General features: G+C 41.9%; 3 protein-coding genes across 3 annotated transcripts; 2 read left to right on the top strand and 1 right to left on the bottom strand.

Annotated features, from left to right (window-relative positions):
• Positions 1–1,976: 1,976 nt before the first annotated feature.
• On the bottom strand, positions 1,977–14,869 carry LOC105011801 (protein sel-1 homolog 3). Its single transcript, XM_010872127.3, has 24 exons — positions 14,619–14,869; positions 13,277–13,844; positions 12,974–13,100; positions 10,238–10,359; positions 9,899–10,014; positions 9,612–9,676; positions 9,112–9,235; positions 8,846–8,975; positions 8,544–8,672; positions 7,005–7,228; positions 6,709–6,888; positions 6,508–6,630; positions 6,241–6,381; positions 6,093–6,155; positions 5,820–5,996; positions 5,583–5,710; positions 5,055–5,138; positions 4,784–4,865; positions 4,483–4,558; positions 4,165–4,268; positions 3,874–3,995; positions 3,663–3,777; positions 3,410–3,473; positions 1,977–2,687 (listed from the first exon to the last, which is right to left on the bottom strand). The coding sequence occupies exons 1-24, from the start codon at positions 14,676–14,678 to the stop codon at positions 2,407–2,409; spliced, it is 3,405 nt and encodes a 1,134-aa protein (XP_010870429.3). The 5' UTR covers positions 14,679–14,869; the 3' UTR covers positions 1,977–2,406.
• A 106-nt stretch (positions 14,870–14,975) lies between these two features.
• LOC105011799 (proteasome subunit beta type-11) lies at positions 14,976–16,988 on the top strand. Its single transcript, XM_010872124.3, has 2 exons — positions 14,976–15,053; positions 15,659–16,988. Exon 2 carries the CDS (start codon positions 15,684–15,686, stop codon positions 16,824–16,826), a length of 1,143 nt encoding a protein of 380 aa, XP_010870426.3. The 5' UTR covers positions 14,976–15,053; positions 15,659–15,683; the 3' UTR covers positions 16,827–16,988.
• A 2,852-nt stretch (positions 16,989–19,840) lies between these two features.
• Positions 19,841–23,492, top strand: LOC105011798 (proteasome subunit beta type-5). Its single transcript, XM_010872123.4, has 3 exons — positions 19,841–20,098; positions 20,600–20,906; positions 22,920–23,492. The coding sequence occupies exons 1-3, from the start codon at positions 19,880–19,882 to the stop codon at positions 23,216–23,218; spliced, it is 825 nt and encodes a 274-aa protein (XP_010870425.1). The 5' UTR covers positions 19,841–19,879; the 3' UTR covers positions 23,219–23,492.
• Positions 23,493–23,974: the final 482 nt, after the last annotated feature.

The following is a 23,974-nucleotide window of genomic DNA, read 5'->3' as shown; positions in this document are numbered from 1 at the left end:
GCCAATTTATTTTGAGAAAAAAAGAGGGAGGGGGAGAGAGAGGGAGCGAAACACACTGAAACAGAGTCCTCCAACAGCTATCATTTAGGCTGTAAAAAAACTGCTGATCAAGCAAATTCTAGAAGCAGTACGGCTGTTTAGTTCCTAGGAGTTCCCCAACCTATTATTACATACATATCACAGACAGATACTTAGTACCACTTCTACCATCGCCATAACAACACGTCCTTTTCTGAAGAGCAACAGTGAAGTACATGCTTGCCTACTAGAAAAGTTCACCAGCAGAAACCAGTTTGATCGGCCTTGGACAGGCAGGGAGCAGCTGTCATTCCTTGTTCAGTATGGAGCCACTATGAACACATCTCCAGCATGACATAAGAACAGGAAGAATATATCACTACTGGAACAGAGCTCTCCCTCTTTGTCAGACTTTTTAACTTCCTGTGGTCACCAAAGAAGTTTAATGCTAATGCTTTAAAGGGTCATTTGCGTTGATATAAGAGCTCTACTCGATTGATATAAATCGCAACATTCTAGCCAACTAATAAATTAATAAATTATAGCTATCTTGACATTATGCTTTTCAAGCATTTTCTTAATAACACAAGTTCAGCACATTATTTATGTGACTTAATCTCAGCTACAATGTCTACAGGGCATAAATCTGGCAACAACTCAAGCCAGTAGAAAATATGTTTAAATTAAAAGACAGCATTACATTTGTATGAAAGATGACATTTTAATTTAAATAAGACATTTTCCTACATAGTATACAGAGAAAGTCTACACCACAGCCTCAAGGTGTTATTTTCTATATTAAAAGTACAAAACGGAAATATCATAATTAGTCTCCATCCTCTTGTAATTGCAATCCTAAATTAGCTCAGGTGTAAACAACCACTCTCAAAATCATACACCATGTTAATTAGCCCAGAACAGGGTTAAATTGGAGTATTCACTTGATTTGAGGATACATTTCTGTAGTTTCCCTTTGTTGGGAAGTGAATTGCAAAACAAACACTTACTCATAAACACCATGCATTTTCAAATGAAGTGAGGGTCAAAACTGTGGTAAGACAACAGGGAAAGGGTATTAAAAAAAGGGTATCAAAGACATTGAATACGGTCAAATTATTATTAGTAAGTGAAAGATATATCTCACCACAAACACCCTAGATCAGGCCATCCAAACTGGATTGAACAAAGAGACTGATAAGACCTTCTATAAAGAGTTCTACAGGCTTCAATGACATAGACTGGTTAAAATAGGTGACCAAAATTTTCCAAGCATTCCACAATTCTGTCCGGTATGAAAGGGTGGCAAGTAGGACGCCATTTCTCAAAAGGAATCCCTTTTGAATAACGACAAAAAAGTGCAGGCCAATAGCACAAATCACAGGTGTTGCACGTGAATTTCCCCACACTAAACTTGCAAAATATAACTTTTTTATCATGCTAACATCATGGCCTTCTGGTGGGGTCTACATCATACATTTTACTTCCTTAGTTATAAAACACTTAACATTGTAAAACCTTTCCTTTTGCTATTGCTTTTCTTTTCCAGTCAGTGGAAAAGATAAAGAATATTCTAAAATATATTTTATATTATAAAAATATGCTATGTTGCTTAGAAGGTAGAGTATGGGTTCTGGGTTCAATTCCCAAGGGTGGCCAAAACAAAAAGGAAAAATAAATAATGCACTCACTACACTGTAGATTAGTCTAATAGTCTAATGATCTACAAGTGGCCAAAACATTATTTTAACTGAAACATTAATTTCAGTTTTAGACTGATTTAGAAAAATCATTACATTCTAGCATGATCTTTCCAGTCATGCTAAACTCATGTCAGAGCAGGCCGGCAAAGTACATGCACCTAATATTTTCTGTGTACTTCAAATATTTCCTACAATTCCATGTAATTTTTGATAATCTACAGTATATACATATGTTTATACAGTAATTTCTAATAAAAGTAACAGAAAAGTTTGCATTTTATTTTATACTGACAATGGCGTTAGGAAAAGAAATCGCTTGTACTCCTTTCTCCTTTTATAAAGACATCACCACAATGCATGTCAAGGCCAGAAGTGATACAGTAAAATAATCAGATATTTTGTATGCGTGTGTGTGGGAGTAATCCTTAAGCCTAAAATTATTCCCTCAAACACAAAGCAATCTGAAAAAAAGGTGTTTCAGCATATTGAGGCAAAAACAAAAAAAAGAAAATAACCAGATACTGTAGCAGACAAACTGTCATATCAGTCTGCTCTCTCTCACTCAGTCACATGTCTCAAAATATGTTTGACCATAACTACAGGCTTGCTTCCAGACATTGCTTCCAGAAACAGTACATTCCCTTATCTGTTATCTCCTGCCTCAGGCATTTCCTGTGTTTTAAGACATCTATTGGAGTAGATGATGGAGGATCAATGTACAAAGGGCACAGAGACACACCCCAGACACAGTAACCGACAGATCAGCTGTCCTCCGCACTATCTGTGTACCCCTCCAGAGATTAAACCATAGACCCTGGGACATTGTAACCATTCTGGACATCCTGTCTTCTCCCCTAAGAAGGTCATTCTGATCCTGCGGTCCATTCCTATTAGATGTTTGAGGATTTTCTACTGCCCTGCCAGCAGTATGTCTTCCTTGTCTAGGTGGGATGTCCATTTGGAGACACTCTGGTGGAAAATAATCAATTCAGCAGGCAAGCACTGACATCATGAATCAACAAGTATTTGGAATCATTAAACAATTGACAGGTTTTCACATTTAACCTGAGCTTTTAGTCTTTACAATTAAGGGTAAATCAGTGAAATAAGACAGAAGCAGATTGGCACAGCATTTCAGTGGTGGCTGGTGTCACTGCAAAACGGACAATTAACATGTCTGGAGGGGAATACATAGGAAAATATCAAACACGTCAAACACTTCATTTCAATATTGATACTGTTCTATTGATTCCATTTCAGATATTACAGTGGGTAGTCCTACGTTCAACAGCCTTGTCTGACATAGTCTACAGCAGTGGCTCCCAACCTTTTTCAGTTACTGTACCCCCAAAAAGAATTTGCACTGCTTGGAACCCCCTCATGTTCATTTCACTAGTAAGTCTATGGTGTCATGAGTGTTTTCAAGTACCCCCGGTGGAAAGGCCAAGTACCCCCAGGGGTCCTAGTACCCCTGGTTGGGAACCACTGGTCTACAGTAATGCTGTGGCAATGACGTGACAGACGTGACAGAACCAACTGAGGAACAGCACCACCTTGTGGCCCAGATATGTCGATGTCTCCACAGAGAGGGTAATGAAAAATTGAGATGCAATCATGACAAATGGACATTGAATAAATAAACCTTAAATAACTACCTGTAACTGTTTTAGGATGAGATTATTTAGACTTACCCAGAACATTCAGGATTAGCAAATTAATCAGAGTAATAATTAGAGTAGCAGCAGATGCATAAACCTGAAAGACAGACATGATTTACAGGATCAGATTTCATGAGACAATTATGAAATTGTTGCTCATTTTGATTCAAACCCATGAGCTGATTTAAACTTTGTCTTACAAGTCGGAGAAGTCAAGGTCAAATCCTATGACAGATAGGGGAACCCCCTGACCCTTGTCCGACTTGTCATAAAGAGACTGGCCTACCAGTGAGAGCTGTATGGTGTTTTGAGTAATTTTACTCCAGGCTTTTCCAATGCGGACTCGGAGTAGAGACAAAGCACAGGGTGTCAGATCCTTGTCATCATTCAGCTCCACACATCTATGTAAACCAAACCCAACAAAGACAGCATGACTCTACAAAGTCTACTATTCATTAGTGTGGATGAGCGTGATCTAAAAGCAGAAGGGGAAGTACCTTTCTAAGAGTCTCTCAGTCACAATGTCCAGCCCATCGTGAACTGATATATTTAACCAGTCTCGGATGATCCATGGGACTCCATATCCCTTTTCTGCCAAAATCACTAATTGATATATTCCCTGTTTCAGGAGGAAAAAAAAACGATCAAAACAAATGTAGATCGGCATGAATGAATGTTTTAATACAGGTTTTACAGGACGTTTAAAGATTCTGCAGGCTTGATTATAACATGTAAATAACAGCGGTAATGAATGGTAAGACTACTGCATCCAATGCAAATATGGTCACCTGAGAACTTCCTGCCAGTGCTGCTCTGGTGTACAGGGATAGAGCCTGATCTACAGCTCCAGGGACGCTGCTGGAGAAGTAGAAGTCTCCCATCTTCAGCAATCCTGCAAGAAGACCAGCATCAGGCTGTGCCATCATGCCAACTGCTTGTCACTCCATCTCATGCCAAATGTTTGGCTTGATGATGACAGCAACAGGGTTGGCAAGATGACAAACAGTTTGGGGACCAGACTTACAGACAGACAGTTCCTTTATGCAAACTAGTTTTTCCACTCGTGACAAGGACCCATGTTTTGACAGTGTCGAAAAGAAACTCACCTGAGTCATGTGGGTCATAGTTCATTGTGGAATGGTTGTAATATCTCCATCGACAATCATAGCTCTGCTCCATCTCCTGCATTGAGAAAAGAGTGATAGCTTATTAGGTGTAACTGAAAATATTGTTGGCTTTATGGTATTCGTGTCTCTATCGGTCAATGCTCTACATATATACAGAATATAAACAGTATATATGAGTACGGTATAAAGACATAACTACCATCATTAACTATGAATCTAAATGACTTTAGAATCATTTTAAATGTAATGACTTTGAAGGTGATAATAACAGAAACATTACCTCACACAGGTAGGCAACATTATTCTGGGCCACTCCTAAACCAGTTTCAGCAGCCATGGCATACCTCAACAGAGCCTCACCCCTGAAGGAACAATACAGAAGAAACGCAGCAAAAAAACAACAATACAAGCTAATATTATCCACATGCGTATACAGGCACACAATCACATGCACGCGCACACATACACAAACCCAACATCAGTAATTCGATTTGACAAATCGAATTAGTCTGAGTAAAATTGGACTTATGAGTCTGTTATGGTTCTCTTACCAGGAGTCCTGGAGGAAGGCTTGCAGGGCCTCTCTGACTACGTATCCCAGGTATCCGTTCTGCTCACAGATTTGTTTCAGCATGCTGGAGAGCAGAATAACATAACACATTAACATCATCCAATAAGATACAGCGAATGACATAACGAAATGGGTATTATTACCACATTATAATTCCATCCTTGTTACAGTAACACAACAGTACGGACTGATTATCAACAGAGCTTCCCGACCTATAATAAGCTGAGTGACTAACTCGTTACTCTGGCATCAGCCGGGATGCTGGAAATGTTTGTGTCATCCAAGGATTCATTAGGCACGAGTGCCTCAGCACAAAGCAGCGTCGCTGTTTCTCTCTGCCATCCATGCTGTGAAGCACTTATTTTTAGACATGTAAATACCCAGGTCCTGTCCTTGAATTAACCCTTGTCAATGAGTCAGATGATACTTGGCTGTAGGCTAGCCTCAGGTGCGGTGGACCATTTTGGAGCTTTCTTCACTCACTGAGCTGAGTACATAAGAGACTCACATCACAGCCCTCTCTGTATCCCGGACGACCCCCTCCAGATGTCCTGTGGACAGGTACCAGGCCGCCTCCACAGCCCCGTCCACATGACCATGCAGGGAGGAGTTCAGGAAGAGATGGAACGCAGCAGTCTTGGGAGTACATGGAAAACAATGAGTAACAGCCCCTTCATAAATCTGTAAAAAGCTTTTAACTTCAAACTCAAGCTATTGTTCATACTGGAGGAGTAGGGGATCCTACCTCATTCTTCCCCGGGTTGTTTGGGATCTTCCCATTCAGGTGGAAAATGCCCAGGTTGAATAGTCCGTCGTGGCTGCCATTGCGTGCAGCCTGATCAAAAAGCTCGAAGGCTGTCTTGTAGTCTTTCAGTATGGTGCTGTGGTACCATCCCAAAGCATTCAGGGCTTGGACTGAACCCTTATGGTCAGAGATATGCACAGGGTACGTTTTGATTAAAGGTAATTAAATAGACATAAGCGCACACTGTTAGGATATACCAACATATATAGCCACCTTGGCAACAGCTTTTTCCATCAGCTGAAGAGCCAGAGTCCTGTTTCGCTTCACCCCCTGTCCCTGGGGAAAACATATGAAATCAGCCAAAATACAAACATAAACACAATGATCCGGCAGAACTAAATGAATACGGCTCAAGGCTTACCTTGAGTAATAAGATGGCGAAGTCATACATGGCTGTTGGATCCTCCATCTCTATGGCACTCCTAGCATACCACTTAATTGCACTCCCAACGTCCCTAGAGATGCCATTTTGTCCCCAGAACAGAAGCTTTGCTAGATGTTTCTGTATAAATTAAGGTAATGTCATTTTTAAATGTACTTCCCCCGAATCTCTTGTAAGTTGATGTAAAGACATTTCAAAGTACTTCAGGCTTAAGCTTAACCATTAATCCATGTTCCAATACTCGACCTGTGATTCAACATCTCCTTTGTCAGCTTGAAGTTTGAGAAACAGAAAGGTGTCCCCCGTCTCATGAGTCAGGCCCTTTAGCTGGTCCTCGTTACTGATACGAATGTGCTCAGTGATGTGTTGCTTGGGTGAGAGTAAATGTATGGTTAATAGTTGTATTTATAACCAATGTCTCTAAATTTCTTGACATTAAAAAATCACCTTATATTCCAATACATGCCCTTGGTCAATACTGGTTTGGGCCCCGACATTGGAGTAGTAGACATAAGCCATGTCAAAATCTTTCGGGAACCCGTCAATTCCTTGTGTGTGTTTGTAACCCAAATGCATTAGAGCTAAACGGTCGTCTCCCAGGGCACCAATCAAACTGAAGACATGACCCTGGAATATGCAGAGGTCAAACCAATGTCACACATTACCAATGTAAGGGGTCACACATTAAAGCTTGTGGCAGCAGTGGCATTACCAGTAGTGGGGACAAATGGCCGGTCCAATACCTGCTGTTGGTCAACATGGCCCATCAGGCCGGCTAGATGAATGGTGGAGAGCAACAAGGAGGCGTGGTGGTAGCCATAGCAGGAGGAGGTCTGGAGAAGCTCTATGAGGGAGGAGGGGGTGGTAGGGTCCACGTTGGGGCTCCCTCTGTTGGACAGTATTCTCACTACGTGCTCAAACATTCTGCTCCCAAGTTTATTAAGGGGTGTTGTTCTGTTCCACATTCCTACAGGGTCAATGTTTATTTCATCATGGGTGGTAAACAGTGACGATATGAAGCAGATACAGAAGCTGTAGGTAACCCAGAGTAATGGAGGTCACAGGTGACATACACATACAGTGGGGAGAACAAGTATTTTGATTTTGCAGGTTTTCCTACTTAAAAAACATGTAGAGGTCTGTAATTGTTATCATAGGTACACTTCAACTGTGAGAGAATCTGAAACAAAAATCCAGAAAATCACATTGTATGATTTTTAAATAATTAATTTGCATTTTATAAGTATTTGATCACCAACCAGTAAGAATTCCGGCTCTCACAGACCTGTTAGTTTCTCTTTAAGAAGCCCTCCTGTTCTCCACTCATTACCTGTATTAACTGCACCTGTTTGAACTCGTTATGTATATAAAAGACACCTGTCCACACACTTAATCAAACAGAATCCAACCTCTCCACAATGGCCAAGACCAGAGCTGTGTAAGGACATCAGGGATCAAATTGTACACCTGCACAAGGCTGGGATGGGCTACAGGACAATAAGCAAGCAGCTTGGTGAGAAGGTAACAACTGTTGGCGCAATTATTAGAAAATGGAAGAAGTTCAAGATGACGGTCAATCTCCCTCGGTCTGGGGCTCCATGCAAGATCTCACCTCGTGGGGCATCAATGATCATGAGGAAGGTGAGGGATCAGCCCAGAACTACATGACAGGACCTGGTCAATGACCTGAAGAGAGCTGGGACCACAGTCTCAAATAAAACCATTAGTAACACACCAAGCCGTCATGGATTAAAATCCTGCAGCGCACGCAAGGTCCCCCTGCTCAAGCCAGCGCATGTCCAGGCCTCGTCTGAAGTTTGCCAATGACCATCTGGATGATCCAGAGGAGGAATGGGAGAAGGTCATGTGGTCTGATGAGACAAAAATAAAGCTTTTTGGTCTAAACTCCACTCGCCGTGTTTAGAGGAAGGAGAAGGATGAGTACAACCCCAAGAACACCATCCCAACGTGAAGCATGGAGGTGGAAACATCATTCTTTGGGGATGCTTTTCTGCAAAGGTGACAGGACGACTGCACTGTATTGAAGGGAGGATGGATGGGGGCATGTATCGCGAGATCTTGGCCAACAACCTCCTTCCCTCAGTAAGAGCATTGAAGACGGGTCGTAGCTGGGTCTTCCAGCATGACAACCTATGATAAAAATGACTTCTACATGCTTTGCAAGTGGGAAAACCTGTAAAATCGGCAGTGTATCAAATACTTGTTCTCCCCACTGTACATCAGTTACATGTGTGAAGAGTCTATCCTACGATGAAACATACTTGTGTGCTGGGTCGTTAGGAAGCTGAAAAGCGTGCGGTGCTTCATCTGTGCTTCCCAGGTCCAAGTCTGTCTGCAGCTATTCTGTCCAAACCGTCTCCATAAACTGATGTAGTGAGAGTGACAGAAACCTGAAAAATGGAACTCAAGTTGTCAGATGTGGTCGCCCGTGAGACAGGAAACACCCTGGAGTCTTCATATTGACAGCGCAACACTTTGTCTACGAGACACAGACTCACTTGGTGGCGTTGCCACATCGCTCACAGAGACAACGGAACACGAAGCTACACAGAAAACACCTCACCTGTCATAGAGACTTCCTGGCTCTGTGTCAGAGCCTGGAGAAAGGTCACAGTGAGAGTTCTGATCTCATCACACTGTCGCAGTTTCTTATCCAGTACCTCTAATGTGGTAGGAGCAAGAGGGTTGATCACCTGTAGTATAGAAATGCACCTGTCATTATATACTGTATATTGCAACTATTCGAACATACACCACCACTATGACACAAATTGTCCATTTCCAGAATGGTAACACTTGTATTGAACAATAAAATAAAAATAAATGTACCTTCTCAGTGCCCAAGCGATAGTATTTTATTGGTCCAAAAAAGCCATGGATACCAGGCAAGAACCGACTCCCTCCAATCACAAAGTATCCAGCCGTGTCATTGTAATGGATGTCAGTTTGAAAGCTGCAGAAAATTGAACAGAAATAGAGATTGACAGAGTAATAAAACACTCCTTTTTGGGTATGTTCAGAATTGTGCTGATGTGAAAGCAACAAAGGTTCAATCCCTTTTATGTGTTCGCATATGAAAATGTTTTGGACTATGTTTTGAACTAAGTTGGACTAAGACTAAGTATAAAATGTGTATAAAAGTTAGCATTATCCAAAAAGATTATGAAATGTGTATAAAATGTTGCATTATTCATAAATATCTTAAAATGCATATAAAAGTAAGTATTATCAGAAAACATTGTGAAATGTATATAAAGGTTATTTTTATCCAAGAAGATTATGAGATATGTATAAAAAAAATTATTATCCAAAAAGCTTTGATGGTGTACTCAAATATGTGTACATGCTCCACCATTCCTTCCATTTTCACAGCAGGCGTAACTTGCAGTGTCACCTGAAAGACACGCAAAACATACATTCTTAATATACTCACATTCTACACTTTGATATTTGCCATTCATCACCATAGCTCCTTAAGCTACCAATTGTGTGATTCTGCAGCTACTGTAAGTATATTGTTGCTGCACATGTCTTGCTGGTGACAAATCCCATAATTGTTTTATTATAAACAGGATTAATGCAGGTTTTATTCCATTTGAATTATTCTGTATGGTACCTTGGAGCCTTGCATGAAGCAGTCTAGTCTGATCCAGGTAAAGAGAGGCATTGCCATGTGGGCTCTGAATGCCTGATCTCTGCCAGACGCCACCCGCACCTGAATAATGATATCACCTAAAGAGGACACGTGGTGACAGTTCTTTATAGCAGACACCCATAATGCATGTGGATATGCAGCCCTATACAAAATGAACTACCGCTCAAGGAGACCGCAGTTTCATCTCATTCACAGCCCTGCATGGCGTCATAAGCGTGAAGTGAGACCAAAACACACTTCTAAATACACACCGACACCCTATCGGGTGAGTAGACAACAAGCTGCCAACCCGTGCCTCACCTGTGTTAGTAAGCTGCACCAGAGGAGTGTCATATTTGCTGTTTTGATCAATGTGATGGATGATTCCGCACAGAGACTTGTCACACCACTGCACCAGATAAACCCACACAGACACTGTCATCCTGGGGAGAAGAAGATTAATGAGATCTTTCACATCCCATCTTCGGTGTCACTGTTCCGTGGTCGCCTCAGGAAGGGGGTGGGAGGATTGTGTCCTTGTAATCTGTGATTACATCTTGATTTGGTCTTAAATGGTGCATCCACGCTTAAGCATTCATCATGCTCACCCACTGGTATCATCGTTTACATGTTTTTTTAGCTGATCTTTCAAAGTATTTGGGAAAATGGAAGTGAAATGAGGTGAGTGCATAAGAGTCAGAGACATTTGATGCCCCGATGCTATCATTTTCAAAAAGCTAAATAATGGACCTTTTCAGTTGAGCTTTATATGAACTCAGTGTGTAAGAGAGGTCAAAATAAGGTACAAATAATTTGCCTTTGGGCTAGACCGAAGGCATCAACCCCAGCAGGGACTTGGTCTTACGTTGTACACAGCAGAGGCAAATCCAGCAATAAATCAAATAAGAGAGCACCAGCCCTCAATCCACCACCCGAACGCACAGGTTCAATCCACTGACTCGGAACAAAATGTGTGTAAATGAACCTAGGGAAGCTAACCACAACACTAGCATTAGGGCAAACCAAAATCCAAGAAATAGCCCTAAAACCACTGATAGGATGAGGGAAAGAAGAAACTTTGCTAACACCACATCTGATGAACCTGGTACTACCTTGATTGGGGATGACATAACCAAGCATATCAGAATGGCAAAGACTGAAAACCAAACCATGGCTGACATATCAGTCAGAGAGCTAACTGAAATGTTGCCAGTTATTCTCTCTACACATGCAAGCAACATGCAGATTATTATCCACACTGGGTCTTTTGACATTCTACAAAGGAAAACTGGTTCTCAGATCTTGAAAAAAGATTTTTCTATGCTACTTGAGAAAATAAACAACTTTCAACAACATTTTTTCATCTCAGGCCCCATTCCAACCTTGGGAAAGGAATTGAATCTTTTAGCAGACTCCTTGGGCTGAATATGTGGCTGACATCGGCATGCCTCAACTATGGGATAAGGTTTATTGACAATTTCAATATCTTTTGGAACTGTAAAGACACTGATGGGGTTCATCCAAACATCATGGGAGGCCGGCTGCTTGGTGCCAACTTACCTCACACTCTTGGAATGCCATGTCCAAACAAGATAAGCATGAAGGACAGAACTCATAGGCAGAGTATCCACCCCCCCTCTCCTGACCCTCTAACTAAAATCACCCGAATGGGGGCCCAACAACTCTCATCTGCCACTCCACCACACTCAACCTCTCCACCTCAATCACACCCACCCTCTCCCCCTCTACCATAGTCACCCCCCCCCCTCCACCACACTCACCAATCAGGGAGCTAGTTTTAACCATAGACAACTACCACATTGTCAACAACCTTGTCCTTTATTTCCACAGAGCACAGAATATACTCAGTGATGTGCTTCGGGTCCCTGCTATTGTGAAAATAGCAATGCAGACTGTTTTGAGTACAAGCTAGGACCCAGTATGTCTATTCCTGTGTTCATTAGAAATAGAAGGAATAGTGCCCATGCAACTTATAAAGTAAACGTGTCTAATCCGTCAACCTACTAGTCCAGGAACCCCTATTATATCCATTAAGCTGGCTTTACTTAATATCAGATCTCTTGCCAACAAATCATTCTTGGCAAATTACATTATAATATCCTACAACCTAGATTGTACGTTTCTCACTGAAGATTGTAGTGCTATTATTCTTAACGAGACAGCACTTGATAAATTTGGCTATATGAATATGTGTCGAAATTGTAGGAAAGGAGGAGTGGCTGCCCTATTCAAAGATGCATTCCAGTGGAAAGAAAATACACTAGGTAATTTTATTTCTTTTGAATACCTCTGTTTTATATTGAATGGTACCCCCAAAATTCAGTTTTTAACCATTTACAGACCTCCACGACATTCTGCAAATTCTACTGATGATTTTGCTGAACTACTCTCGGTTATATCAGTTGATTATAACTTATTTATTATTACAGGGGACTTTAATACGGACAATAATGCCAAATAACTTTTTGCACTACTTGACACTTTTGATCTCACTCAACATGTGAAAGAGTGTACACACACTCAAGGCCACATTCTAGATCTGGTTATTTCAAAAGGTCTCGATATTTCCTCTGTCATGGTTAAAGACATGGCCCTGTCTGATCATTTCTGTCTTCTGATAAACCTGGTCTAAAGCAGTCTATACAGTTCCAATAAACTACAAGAGGATCCAGGTAAAAACACTTCTCACGTGCCTATGACTGAGCTCTTTAACTCACTTAAACATAACCGCACTTATTAGTCTCACAGCTTTTATAGCTTCCTATGTTTTTATCACGTTTTATTTGGTTTTATTCTATACATTCTTCCATTGCATTTTGTATTTTTATTTTCACTGTAAAGCACATTAAATCGCTTCTGTGTATGGATTGTGCTATATAAATAAACTTGTAACCAGTTGTAACTATCTATGTATATGAGAGGCATTGTAGGTGACACTGTCAGTGCACTTGTGAAAAGCTGTCACGGCAATGGTGGGAAATGTTTCATGAATTTAATAAATGATACTACTTATTTAGAGTGAGGTTCAATCCAAACCTGGCTTTCTCCACAGTGAGGAGACGAGCTTGTTCCAGCCCTCTGTTGACGAATGGCTGGATCTTGCGGATAACTCCAAATCTCTCTCCAGTACTGGCCATTGGGAATGTCAACATATCAACAGTGTCTACAAATCAATGGGTAAACAATAGTATTAACAAGCACAACAAAGACTGAGAACACATCACGTGACAAAATACATATTATCAATGGGTTTTACTTTTCTATGTCTATGTTTGTCTATAGGGATTTAACTGTAAACAGAAAACAGTTTAAAACCAGATTGGTTGATTGAGACCTGACCTGACTCATGTGGACGACACTGGTGGAGTCTGTCTCTGGTCAGCTGCCACCTAAGATCAGCCATCCAGGTGGGGCACCGAGGGAAAGGCCTGGCTGGACACTGTGAGGGCAGAACTGCCTGAAGCACTTTGAATGTCCTCACCAAAGACCCAAGATATGAGCTGGTCTTATTCACATGGCATTTGTCTCCTTGCTCAAGGTGATACAGCCAAGCTTGAACCACCGCACTACGGACGTCAGCTGAGTGCTTGATGACGCAATCGTCTCTGTGGTGCAAGTCTTGTGTGAATTTCAGTTTCACTGGAAGCGTTCTGGAGACATGGAGACGCCTGTGGTTGGTCCATCTCTTCTGGAAGGCCAACACTCCTGTCCTGTTTTGTGTGGAAAAGACCACTACCTCCACTCCCACCTCACAGGCCCTAGAGCACTGGTACCGAATTCGGACCACTGAGCCATCCATGGCTATATTGGGGACATGGTCAAACTGTATGGAATCATTATGCAGCACAGTGCTTTCTCTAACTGGGGATGAGGAGACAGACGTGTGGAATGAAGACTCACATAATGCCTGGTAAAGATGGAGACAACGCGGGTGGAAATTAGCTGGATTCATTCATATGTCCATCACAAAGCATGCTCGCTTGAGGTGTTCAAAAAGACCTCACTTTGAATAGTTAATTATAATAAACTATAATATATGGGTAACATCCCCTGTGTATTATTTCTTCATAATACCAAGCCAACCAAAATAATGAGGAAAGCCGCAGGCCTTTTCCTCACTTAGTCTAACTTATTTGTCAGATTCATACTTGTGCCCGCAGCCCTGGTGACTAGCAGTGTTATGCTTGAAATATAATATTTTATTCGAATTTGAAACATAACTATAGTAAAATGAATCTTCATGAAAAATGCAATTGCTGAAAATGGCCAAAAGCATTAGTGTGCCTAGTCTGGTATATTAAACATCATATGTTGCACTTGTTTTAAACGAGGTCAGTATATCACCAGGAGCTATGTGACATTTGTGGATAATAGTTGTGAGGAAAATAAAGTGATGTGTGGTGGTAGCCTGTAAACATACAGTAGCCTATCGCTGACTACATGAACCAGCAGAGAGACGATATGATAATCTCTTCCGTATGATTCTTTCATTATCTTTTCACCAGATACAGTTTCAGCCGTGAGAGCAATGCTTAAAAAGTGTATGCTAGACAGATAGCTTCTCACAGGTTTACAACTTAATCAGATGAACTTCCGTGAACGTAATCGTTCGCATTCATACATTTGTACTGCCTATAGCCAACAATTCAATAATATTAGACAATAATCGAGCATTTCTTACCAACGACATACAAATTGCAATGGAGATGACACATCCACAAGGTTTAAAAGTCGCTTTCATATTTGCATTATTCCTGCAATCCTGCCAAATTTATTTCAGGAATGAACTGAATGATCATTAATTTCAAAGAATTCCGGTTAGAATGAAATTAACTTAAAATGATGTGATCATTTCAAATCTATTTCTAAAAAGGCAAACTATACTTCTAAACAGTTCCTTAAAACAGGTGGAACTGCAATGTGGCGACACCTGTTAGGCAAAAGAATTGCAGCGCCAGTCGACTAGCTGACTTTTGCAGAGAACGCAGAGAACTTCCTTGTCGATCCTCCTCTTTTGAAACTCCAATCAAATACGGGCGTTTTTATTGCAATTTCATTATTCTTTCTCAGCCCTGGTATTAAGCATTATTTTACCATTTTCTTTTCATGACTCCTGGTAAGTACAAAACTATTTGACATTTGCATTCATGCGTTTCATTTACAAATATACCCAAAAACGAGGTCTGTCTAAAAATAACGTAATAAGAATGTAATCAAAAGAAATCCTATTACAATTCAAGTGAATATCCAGTTAGTAGTAGACGTTTTTTGCACTAATCGTTTATTGCTCAAACCATTCATACTCTAATGGTAGGCCTACAAGTTTATAGGGTAAACACAATGTCTAAGGGGTTTGATGCTCATGAAGCACTGACACTCGTAGTGTGCAACTTTTATATATTTGTATGCTGACACTGTCTCATTTTATAAATCAAAATCAGCATATCTACTACCGCATGTGTTACATCAGGGTTATATGTTTTGATGACTACTGTGGCCACGCTATCGATGTCATACTTGTTCGGACATTACAAATGGGGGATCATTTACTACATAAAAAGGACGCTTTTTATTACATTTAGTTCAGTGCATCTCACTCACAGAGACAACCGGACATCGCCTTGTACACTCAAGATACAGAATCGTACATTTTGAGGGGACACATTGTTCAATGGCATTACAGGATTTGTGTGGTTTTAATGAGTCTTTTCTCAACTCCAGATGGAATTTTACAAGCTCTCCATGTATGAACCAGGAAGACACCTCCATGCTTTTTGGGAAGAGAACCAGAGATACAGCAAACAATGGTTTGTTGTGGAGCAGCAGTGGGAGCCCGCTGCATCTTTCTGTACCAGCCGCAGAGTACCTCAGTGAAAGCCCAATACAGTTTGGCCAAATCAACCCCAACATTGCATCAAATTTCATCAACACCTTACACCAGGATTTAGTCCTCTCCTTCCCTCCTGGCTTCCCTCCCTCCTGCTCTCCCTCGGTGCCATTGCCTTTTACTATGTCTCACGGCACCACCACCCTGGCCTTCATCTTCCAGGGAGGAGTGATAGCGGCAGCAGACACTCGTTCCAGCTGCAACGGGCTGGTTGCCTGCCCAGCTTCTCAAAAGATCCTGCCCGTCCACTCCCACTTAGTGGGCACCACGTCGGGCACATCCGCCGACTGTGCCCTCTGGAAAAGGATTTTGGCTCGGGAACTCCGGCTTTACCAGCTCCGTCACGGCAGGAGGCTGTCCACAGCTGGTGCTGCCAAGCTGCTGGCCCACATGTTGCACCCGTTTAAGGGCACTGAGTTGTGTGTGGCGGCCACCCTGTGTGGCTGGGATGGAGGAGAGAGTGTTACACATTCACCTGAGCCTGGCAGCCAAAGGTTGGATCAAAAGAAGAGCAGCCATATAATAACAAATGAAACAGAAAATCCAGCATGTGAATCCATCTCTCCAGCAGAGTTAATGGGAACTAGTCAGCGCCTCTCACCAGCCAGAAATGCGCAACGATGCTCTTCTGGAGCTACTAAGGGGCCCTCAGGGCCCAGCTTGTATTATGTTTGCAGTGATGGGACTCGCCTGCAGGGAGAGCTATTCTCTGTGGGCTCCGGCTCGCCCTATGCCTACTCTGTGCTGGATGGAGGGGTGCGGTGGGGGCTGACAGTGGAGGAGGCCACCTCCCTGGCCCGGCAGGCTGTGTACAGGGCCACACACAGAGATGCCTACTCTGGAAACTGTGTAGATGTGTACCATATCACCTCCAAAGGCTGGGCACGCAGGGACAGAGAGGAGCTGAGAGAGGAATATTACAGAGAGAAGGAGCAAGAGAGAGTTAAGGTAAAGGAGAGAAAGGAGCGACAGGAAAAGGAAAATGGGAAATCAGTGACCTGAAGGAGAAGAGGAAAAAGTTAAAACCCAAAACCTGTAGTGGACGAATAACTGTACCCTTCAGGGTATTAGTGATATTTTTGGTAGACCTAATTTATTATTATTTACATGTAGTACACTTTTAAAACAAGCCAATTACAACCAAGGTTCCAAAAAAGTTGGGAAGCTGTGTAAAATGTTAAAAAATTACAGAAAGCAATTATGTACATATCATTTAAACCCTATATTCAATAAAAAAAGTGTACAAAGACAACATATCAAATGTTGTAATTGAGACATTTTATTTTTTTCTTGAAAAATATATGCCCACTTTGAATTTGATGCCAGCAACACACAAGTTGGGACAGAGGCAACAAAAGACTGGGAAAGTAGTAAATGCTAAAACTAAACTAACTAAACTAAACCTGGTCAAATATCACATTACTATTAAATAAATGGGAAACAGGTCAGTAACATGATTGGTTATTAAAAGATAATTCCAGAGAGAATGGGTCTGTCAGAAGTGAGCATATTAAAGGGTTGACCACTCTGTGAAAGATTGCACCGGCAAATAGTGCAACAATTTAAGACTAACGTTTCTCAATGTTAAAAAGATTCAGAGAATCCAGAGAAATCTCTGTATGTAAGGGATAAGGCTGAAAACCAATATTGAATGGCCATGATCTTTGGGCCCTCTGGCAGCACTGCATTTAAAACAGACAGGATTCTGTTGTGGACATCACTGCCTAGGCTCAGGAACACTTCTGAAAACCATTGTCTGTAAACACAATATGTCGCTGCATCCACAAATGCAAGTTAAAACTCTACCATGCAAAGAAGAAACCATATATAAACAAGATCCAGAAACGCTGCCACCTTCTCATTTAAGATGAACTGAGGCGAAGTGGAAAACTGTCCTGTGGTCTGACAAATCAAAATGATTATGAGAAGAACATTCTTATCAGCGCAGAGTTCAAAAGCCAGCATCCGTGATGGTATTGGGGTGCATTAGTGCACATGGCATGGGTGACTTGCACATCTGTGAAGGCACCATTAATGCTGAACAATGTACAGGTTTTGGAGCAACATATCCTGCCATCTTTTTCAGGGATGGTCTTGCTTATTTCAGCAAGACAATGCAAAACCACATTCCATATTACAACAACGTGGCTCCGTAGTAAAAGAGTCCAGGTGCTAAACTGGCCTGCCTGCAGTCCAGACCTTCACCCATTGAAAACATTTGGCACATTATGAGAAGAAATTCGACAAAGGAGACCCCAAACTGTTGAGCAGCTGAAATCCTATATCAAGCAAGAATATGAATACTTTTCACTTTCAAAACTACAGCAATTGGTTTCCTCAGTTCCCAAACGCTTACAGAGTATTGCTAAAAGAAGAAGTAATGCAACACAGTGGTAAACATGCCACTGTCCCAACTTTTTTAAAACATGTTGCTGGCATCAAATTCAAAATGGGCATGTATTTTTCCAAAAACAACAACATTTCTCAGTTTCAACATTTTATATGTTGTCTTTGGACTATTTTCAATCAGATTCGCACATCATTGCATTGTGTTTTTATTTGCATTTTATGCAGCGTCCCAACATTTTTGGAAACAGGGTTGTAGATCGAAACCTGAAAATCCACATTATTATAATGCTATAAAATAAAATGTCCTGTTTTTCTTGTTTGTACTGCTGCCTGTAATGTTTGACTTAATGTATCTTAACCCACACTGATGTTTAATTCAAAATCTGGACAGTCTCTGTGGACCTCACCTTTGTTGGTCCAAATTGGCTCATCAACGTCCAGGTTTGTGAGGTTGGTGTCCGACAAGGGCTGCCTTCCAACGCTGTGTTGGATAAGACGTCTCTAGCTTCAAGGGAAGATGTCCCTGTACTCCAGAAGGAAAGGGTTGGCCCAGGCTGCACAGGGCTGGATCAGGATAAGCTTCTCCGTATTGCTTCACAGGCTGGAGGCTCTTCATTTCTGTCTCGATAAAGAGGTCATTCCAGCATAACATCAAAGGACATCTTTGTGTTGAGTTTTCCAAGACTCAACAGTCAGCAGCAGACATGTCATCTCTTTCCATAGTGGATATGAAGGGCTTGAGACAAACTCTGGCTCACTGTTCCAAGAAGGTTGTGTGTTAATCCATCACCAGCAAATGTGTATACTGACATTGGTACGTTTTTCTGACAACCATATTATCCTGATATTTGTTTTTGCATTTGGGTTTATTTTGAGCAGTTTCCTGTCTTTTCATGCCTTTAAATTAGGTGATCAATGCGGTAGCCTTAAGTGTAAAGGGGTATCAGATGACAAACAATATTCCTGTGGTTTGTGATTCTTGCTTTTGGTAAGACATGGACCCAGTGAAGAGACTGAAAACACACTTTTGTTTTGTTGAGCTTTGATGCAGAGCTTCAACTCGATTAGGTCTGGCTAACCCGTTTTGTCAGCGGCCCACCAGTGGTTGACGCCAATTTTCCGACAGATGTCTGCTTGCAGGCCCTCTGGCTCATAGTCAAATACATGTTCCGTCAGGACAAATAACTTTTTTTAACAATAAATATTTTACAAAAAATGTATCTGACTGTAACTGTTATGGTCACCAGATCGTGTAAAAAAAAAGGTAACTCGTGGGCCGCATGAAATTGATGGGCACATCGCTGATAAGGCACTGGCAGTGCATGCTGGTAGATGGCTGATGGCCCCCAGGCCTCAAGCTAACTGGGAAATAATTTGAGAACCCGGACTGTTTTGGGAATTTAGGATCAATGAATGATCACTTCAAGTGCAAGATGGATTATCTTCTCCCAATAATGGAAAATATGTAGCAACCTCGGCCACAGAGAGAGGTGGTTCCATTCTCATAGTTATTTTGTAGGGGGGCACATTGTCTAGATGGAATTTATTCTAGTTTATGCTAAATTGTGCAATTCACATTCCGGCCTGTAAAAGGCAGTAATACGCTACACAGCGTTCTGTCTGCCGGAAACTAACATAAAGACGAGGAAGAAGTTGTTTTCATAGTAACGGAAGTGGAAGGTGCTTTCAGCATTCGTAGTTCAAAGATGGCTCTTGCTAATGTGCTTCAGAGTGAGTCAGTAGATTTTTCAAACTATGGACGCCAGCGTCGTGGCTTTGCCAGTGGTTTGTATGAAACCGAATTGGGTGTGGAGTCTGTGGGGGGTGATAACCTCTCTTTCGCTGTGAGGACTGCATGCGCTGATGGAGATGGACCCGAGAGAAAGATTGAATTTCTTCATGGCACAACCACGCTAGCATTCAAAGTAAGTGTGCATGCTAGCTGACAACATTCTTATAAAGTATTGTTGTGGTTGTTGTTCTAGTTTTCTTTAATAATGTGCTAACCACCAACATGTTGGTATAATCATGTTTTGCTCCTCACCTATATATCTAGGTTGATTATAAGTGATTGTTTTACCTATGAAACGTCATTGTGTATACCTCGCATTTTATAGGAGTCATGAGTACACCTGACATTGGATTTTTATGTTGTATTTATAGTCGTATCGTAGATTTTTATTTATTTTTTACTTTCACTGTAAATAATTTTTTACACTACAGTACTCCTTTTCCCTCCTTTTAACGCGAATCGGTCTTCAAAATTGGCATCTATATACGAAGTTAGATGTTTAGTTAGTTGTGTTCTCCTCAAAACCTAGCCTGCAAATAAAGGGCTGTTATGAAAATAAATTAAACACCTGATTGTTTCAGATTATATTGTTGGGGATACAAGACTAGCTGTAACCTCCGTTGTCTTACCTCAGTTCCAGCACGGTGTCATCGTGGCTGTGGACTCTCGGGCAACAGCCGGCTCCTACATCGCCTCCCAGACAGTGAAGAAGGTGATAGAGATCAACCCCTATCTGCTGGGCACCATGGCTGGAGGGGCTGCTGACTGCAGCTTCTGGGAGCGCCTGCTGGCCCGCCAGTGTCGCGTCTACGAGCTGCGCAACAAGGAACGCATTTCCGTTGCCGCCGCCTCCAAGCTGCTGGCCAACATGGTGTATCAGTACAAAGGCATGGGCCTCAGCATGGGAACCATGGTGTGTGGCTGGGACAAGACTGGACCAGGTATGGAAAATATGAAATACCATTTATGTGACTGGTTTCTCAGTGCTGGAACATTGTAAAACCAGCTGGAACAAGACCATACTCAAAATACACATGACTCCCTACCCCTGGCGTAGCTATGAGGGGTGCAGGCGGTGCGGTTGCACCAGGGCTCGCAGTGGGTGGAGGGCCCGTGTTTGGTGACGAGGAGGCCCATGCTCTGCCTTCATTATTTGCTATCGTTTGTTTTTCAGTGGTACAATCGCAATGCGCCTATTCAACAGCTTGCACCCAGGCCCGGCGTCACTACGCTACCCCAGTGCTGCCTACCTACCTACACCAATCAGTTACAGGAGGATGTCCACCAAACAATCAGTATTGATTTGGTAGTCCTTCTCAGCTGTAGTTCAAATTGGTTAAATTGTTTGTTCAATTGTCATCTTTATTTGGCCCATATGGTTTCACATTGCAAAATGTCTTAGGATGCAGTATGGAATTCTTGCGATGAACACTAATTTTTCATACTCCCGTTTTGGGCTGGTGTGTAATGTTGTTTATGTGCATAACCCATTAGCAGAATCCCTATCATACCTCAGTTAGACATGAAATTCTAGGTTTGGTGTTTTTGCCAGGCCAAACTAAAGGCGCAGGCGTGCCAGAGTTTGGGGGGGGGGAAATGCTCTCAACCATTTTGGTGGAAAAGCCCTGTGAGAACTCCTTTTTATCGGGTCAATGCATTCTTAGACTGTGAAATTAAATAACTTGGGATCTGAATTCTGAATTGCACATGTGCGGCATTTAAATTTTGCAGTAGCCTAAATGTCATAGCCTCCATGATTTATGAATGTATGGCAAACCCTTCTTCTTAGGGAGGGGAAACACCTCTTGTTATTGTGCTGTAAAGGTGTTGTGCCTCCAAGGTTGAGTCGAATAGACAAAATCCTGAACAATGGGACACCGTTAACACCACAATGACATTTTAGCAGAAAAGACGACCGTTGCTGCAGACTCCCTTTTTGCCTGACTGAAACGGGTCTGTTGCTGCTCTATCATTCTCAACCTATTTCAGTCTGAGACTGAGGAATGACTGGTTTTCACTGTTGGCACAGGGACTCAAATAATTGTTTTCCATTACAGTTAGAAGTCATTCTGAGGCATTCAAGGCAGCCCTGGTGACATAAGCACCCTAGAAATACATTCTGTTCCTGTCTTATTTTGACGCGTGTGATTGTGGTACAATATTTTGGCCCGTTCTCCTAACACTCCAGCTCCCCTACATACGTTGTTTGCTTTGCCATCAGTATCCTGTCAGTGTGACATTTTCCCTTCTAAACCAGAAACCCATCGGCGGGGAGAAACCCTAATTATTTCTATTCACATGACCGGGGGACGTCAGCCATTGTGAACTGAACCTCTGCGAGTCTTGAGCTTGGATGCTGCTTTTGGACATGAGACAATGCGAGCAGTCTAGCTGCTATCATTTATTTCAAAGGAAGCATGCCTTAGCTAATTGCAACACCTGACACTCTCTCAGGCTTTAGTGTAGCTCAGTTATATTAGCAGTTTTATTTGCCAACATTTTATTTATTTTATTATGTGTAGAATTGCATCACCTTGAAACCTATGTTTTTCTTTCAGCCCCATGACAACATGTGTAGAATGTTGTATAATGTAGGAATTAAAAATATATATTTTTTGATGTAACTGCATACAGCTTATAGAGTATTCATTATTGTAGTTTAGGCTTTTATTGGTGCAGTTGGAGATATGTGGAATTGGAAATCAAAAATGTGCTCAATGGTCTGATTGAGCCATTGACTAACGACCCCCCCGGGCCAGCAGACCATTGTAGACATTGGACCAAACCCCCCCATCATACTAACCTTTCCACCGCCGCTGAAAAACATCCTAGTGAAACTCTGCTGCTGGTGATCTACTGCATGAAGCAGCCATCTTTTATGGAGTGTTCCCTCTGAAAGAAATGACTATCTGCCATGTCTGACAGGTGTAACCTTTGACCCTTCCCCTTTCCAGGCCTGTACTACGTGGACTCTGAGGGGAACCGGGTGTGTGGGGACCTGTTTGCCGTAGGCTCTGGCTCCATGTACGCGTACGGCATCGTGGACAGTGGTCTGAAGCAGCAGAACCTGACTGTGGAGGAGGCCTGTGACCTGGGCCGCCGGGCCATCTACCAGGCCACGTACCGGGATGCCTACAGTGGAGGACAGGTCAACCTGTACCATGTCCACAGTCAGGGCTGGACCCGGGTATCTCAGTCGGATGTCCTCATGCTCCACCAACAGTACCAGGCAGAAAAGGCAGAAAAAGCATAAAGAGACGACATGGGTTAATGTTATGGAGCGAGAGAGAGACCGACACGGGGGACCATTCAGTTTCATAAGTGTTTACACACAGGATCTTGGCACAGGATATGAACTTTTTAAAGAAAAATCTTTTAAAGAATATCAATAACCTGGCTTCCACTACATGTTCCTTACTGTGCCATTGATATAAATGTGTTCCTTCTGGAAAATAATGGTGTCTGGTGTAACTGATTTTCTTTTAATTGCTCTGTAAAGTTTTCAATAAATGTTCTCATTCTCATCATTCTAATGTGCTTTCTCAATTGGTATCCGTTAATTGAACAGTAATCATTTAAGTGTATTGTCATGAAATAACAGGGCAAAGGAGGAATGAGCGTTCAGCTCCCTATATTTTTTTTCTTTAATGAAAACCACCATAGCACAGCTCCCACTTCAAGGCTGAAGTCATTTAGCAGAAGTCGTTTCTGCACGCCTCACGCTGTATAGCAGTAACAGCCACTGGGGGTTCCATGCGCTTGGGAAATTGTGCAGACTTGCTAAAACATTGTTTCCCCCCCCCATGTACACTGACTGTAATGTTTTCACATTTAAAGATTTTAATAATTCATGTTCTTACAACACCAGTTTGGGACAGTATGTATTCACTGACTTTTTTTATTTTATTTACTTCACTCAGCATATTCCTACCTCATTTCAAGAGTCACTAACTGAAAGAAACTGACAATTGATGAGTGACTTATGAGACAACTTGTATTCTGATTTGTC

The sequence above is a fragment of the Esox lucius genome, chromosome 8 (genome assembly GCF_011004845.1).
Source record: "Esox lucius isolate fEsoLuc1 chromosome 8, fEsoLuc1.pri, whole genome shotgun sequence".
NCBI classification, from domain to species: domain Eukaryota; kingdom Metazoa; phylum Chordata; class Actinopteri; order Esociformes; family Esocidae; genus Esox; species Esox lucius.
This window is presented reverse-complemented; position numbering and strand designations above follow the sequence as displayed.

Coding starts and splice junctions, on each gene's coding strand:
- LOC105011801 (XM_010872127.3), bottom strand. CDS start 14,678: ATGAAAGCGACTTTTAAACCTTGTGGATGTGTCATCTCCATTGCAATT. Junction 10,360..12,973: donor CTCACTGTGGAGAAAGCCAG/GTTTGGATTGAA, acceptor TCTTCTCCCCAG/GATGACAGTGTCTGTGTGGG. Junction 3,778..3,873: donor ACTGAGAGACTCTTAGAAAG/GTACTTCCCCTT, acceptor TGGTTTACATAG/ATGTGTGGAGCTGAATGATG.
- LOC105011799 (XM_010872124.3), top strand. CDS start 15,684: ATGAACCAGGAAGACACCTCCATGCTTTTTGGGAAGAGAACCAGAGAT.
- LOC105011798 (XM_010872123.4), top strand. CDS start 19,880: ATGGCTCTTGCTAATGTGCTTCAGAGTGAGTCAGTAGATTTTTCAAAC. Junction 20,099..20,599: donor CAACCACGCTAGCATTCAAA/GTAAGTGTGCAT, acceptor GTCTTACCTCAG/TTCCAGCACGGTGTCATCGT. Junction 20,907..22,919: donor CTGGGACAAGACTGGACCAG/GTATGGAAAATA, acceptor TCCCCTTTCCAG/GCCTGTACTACGTGGACTCT.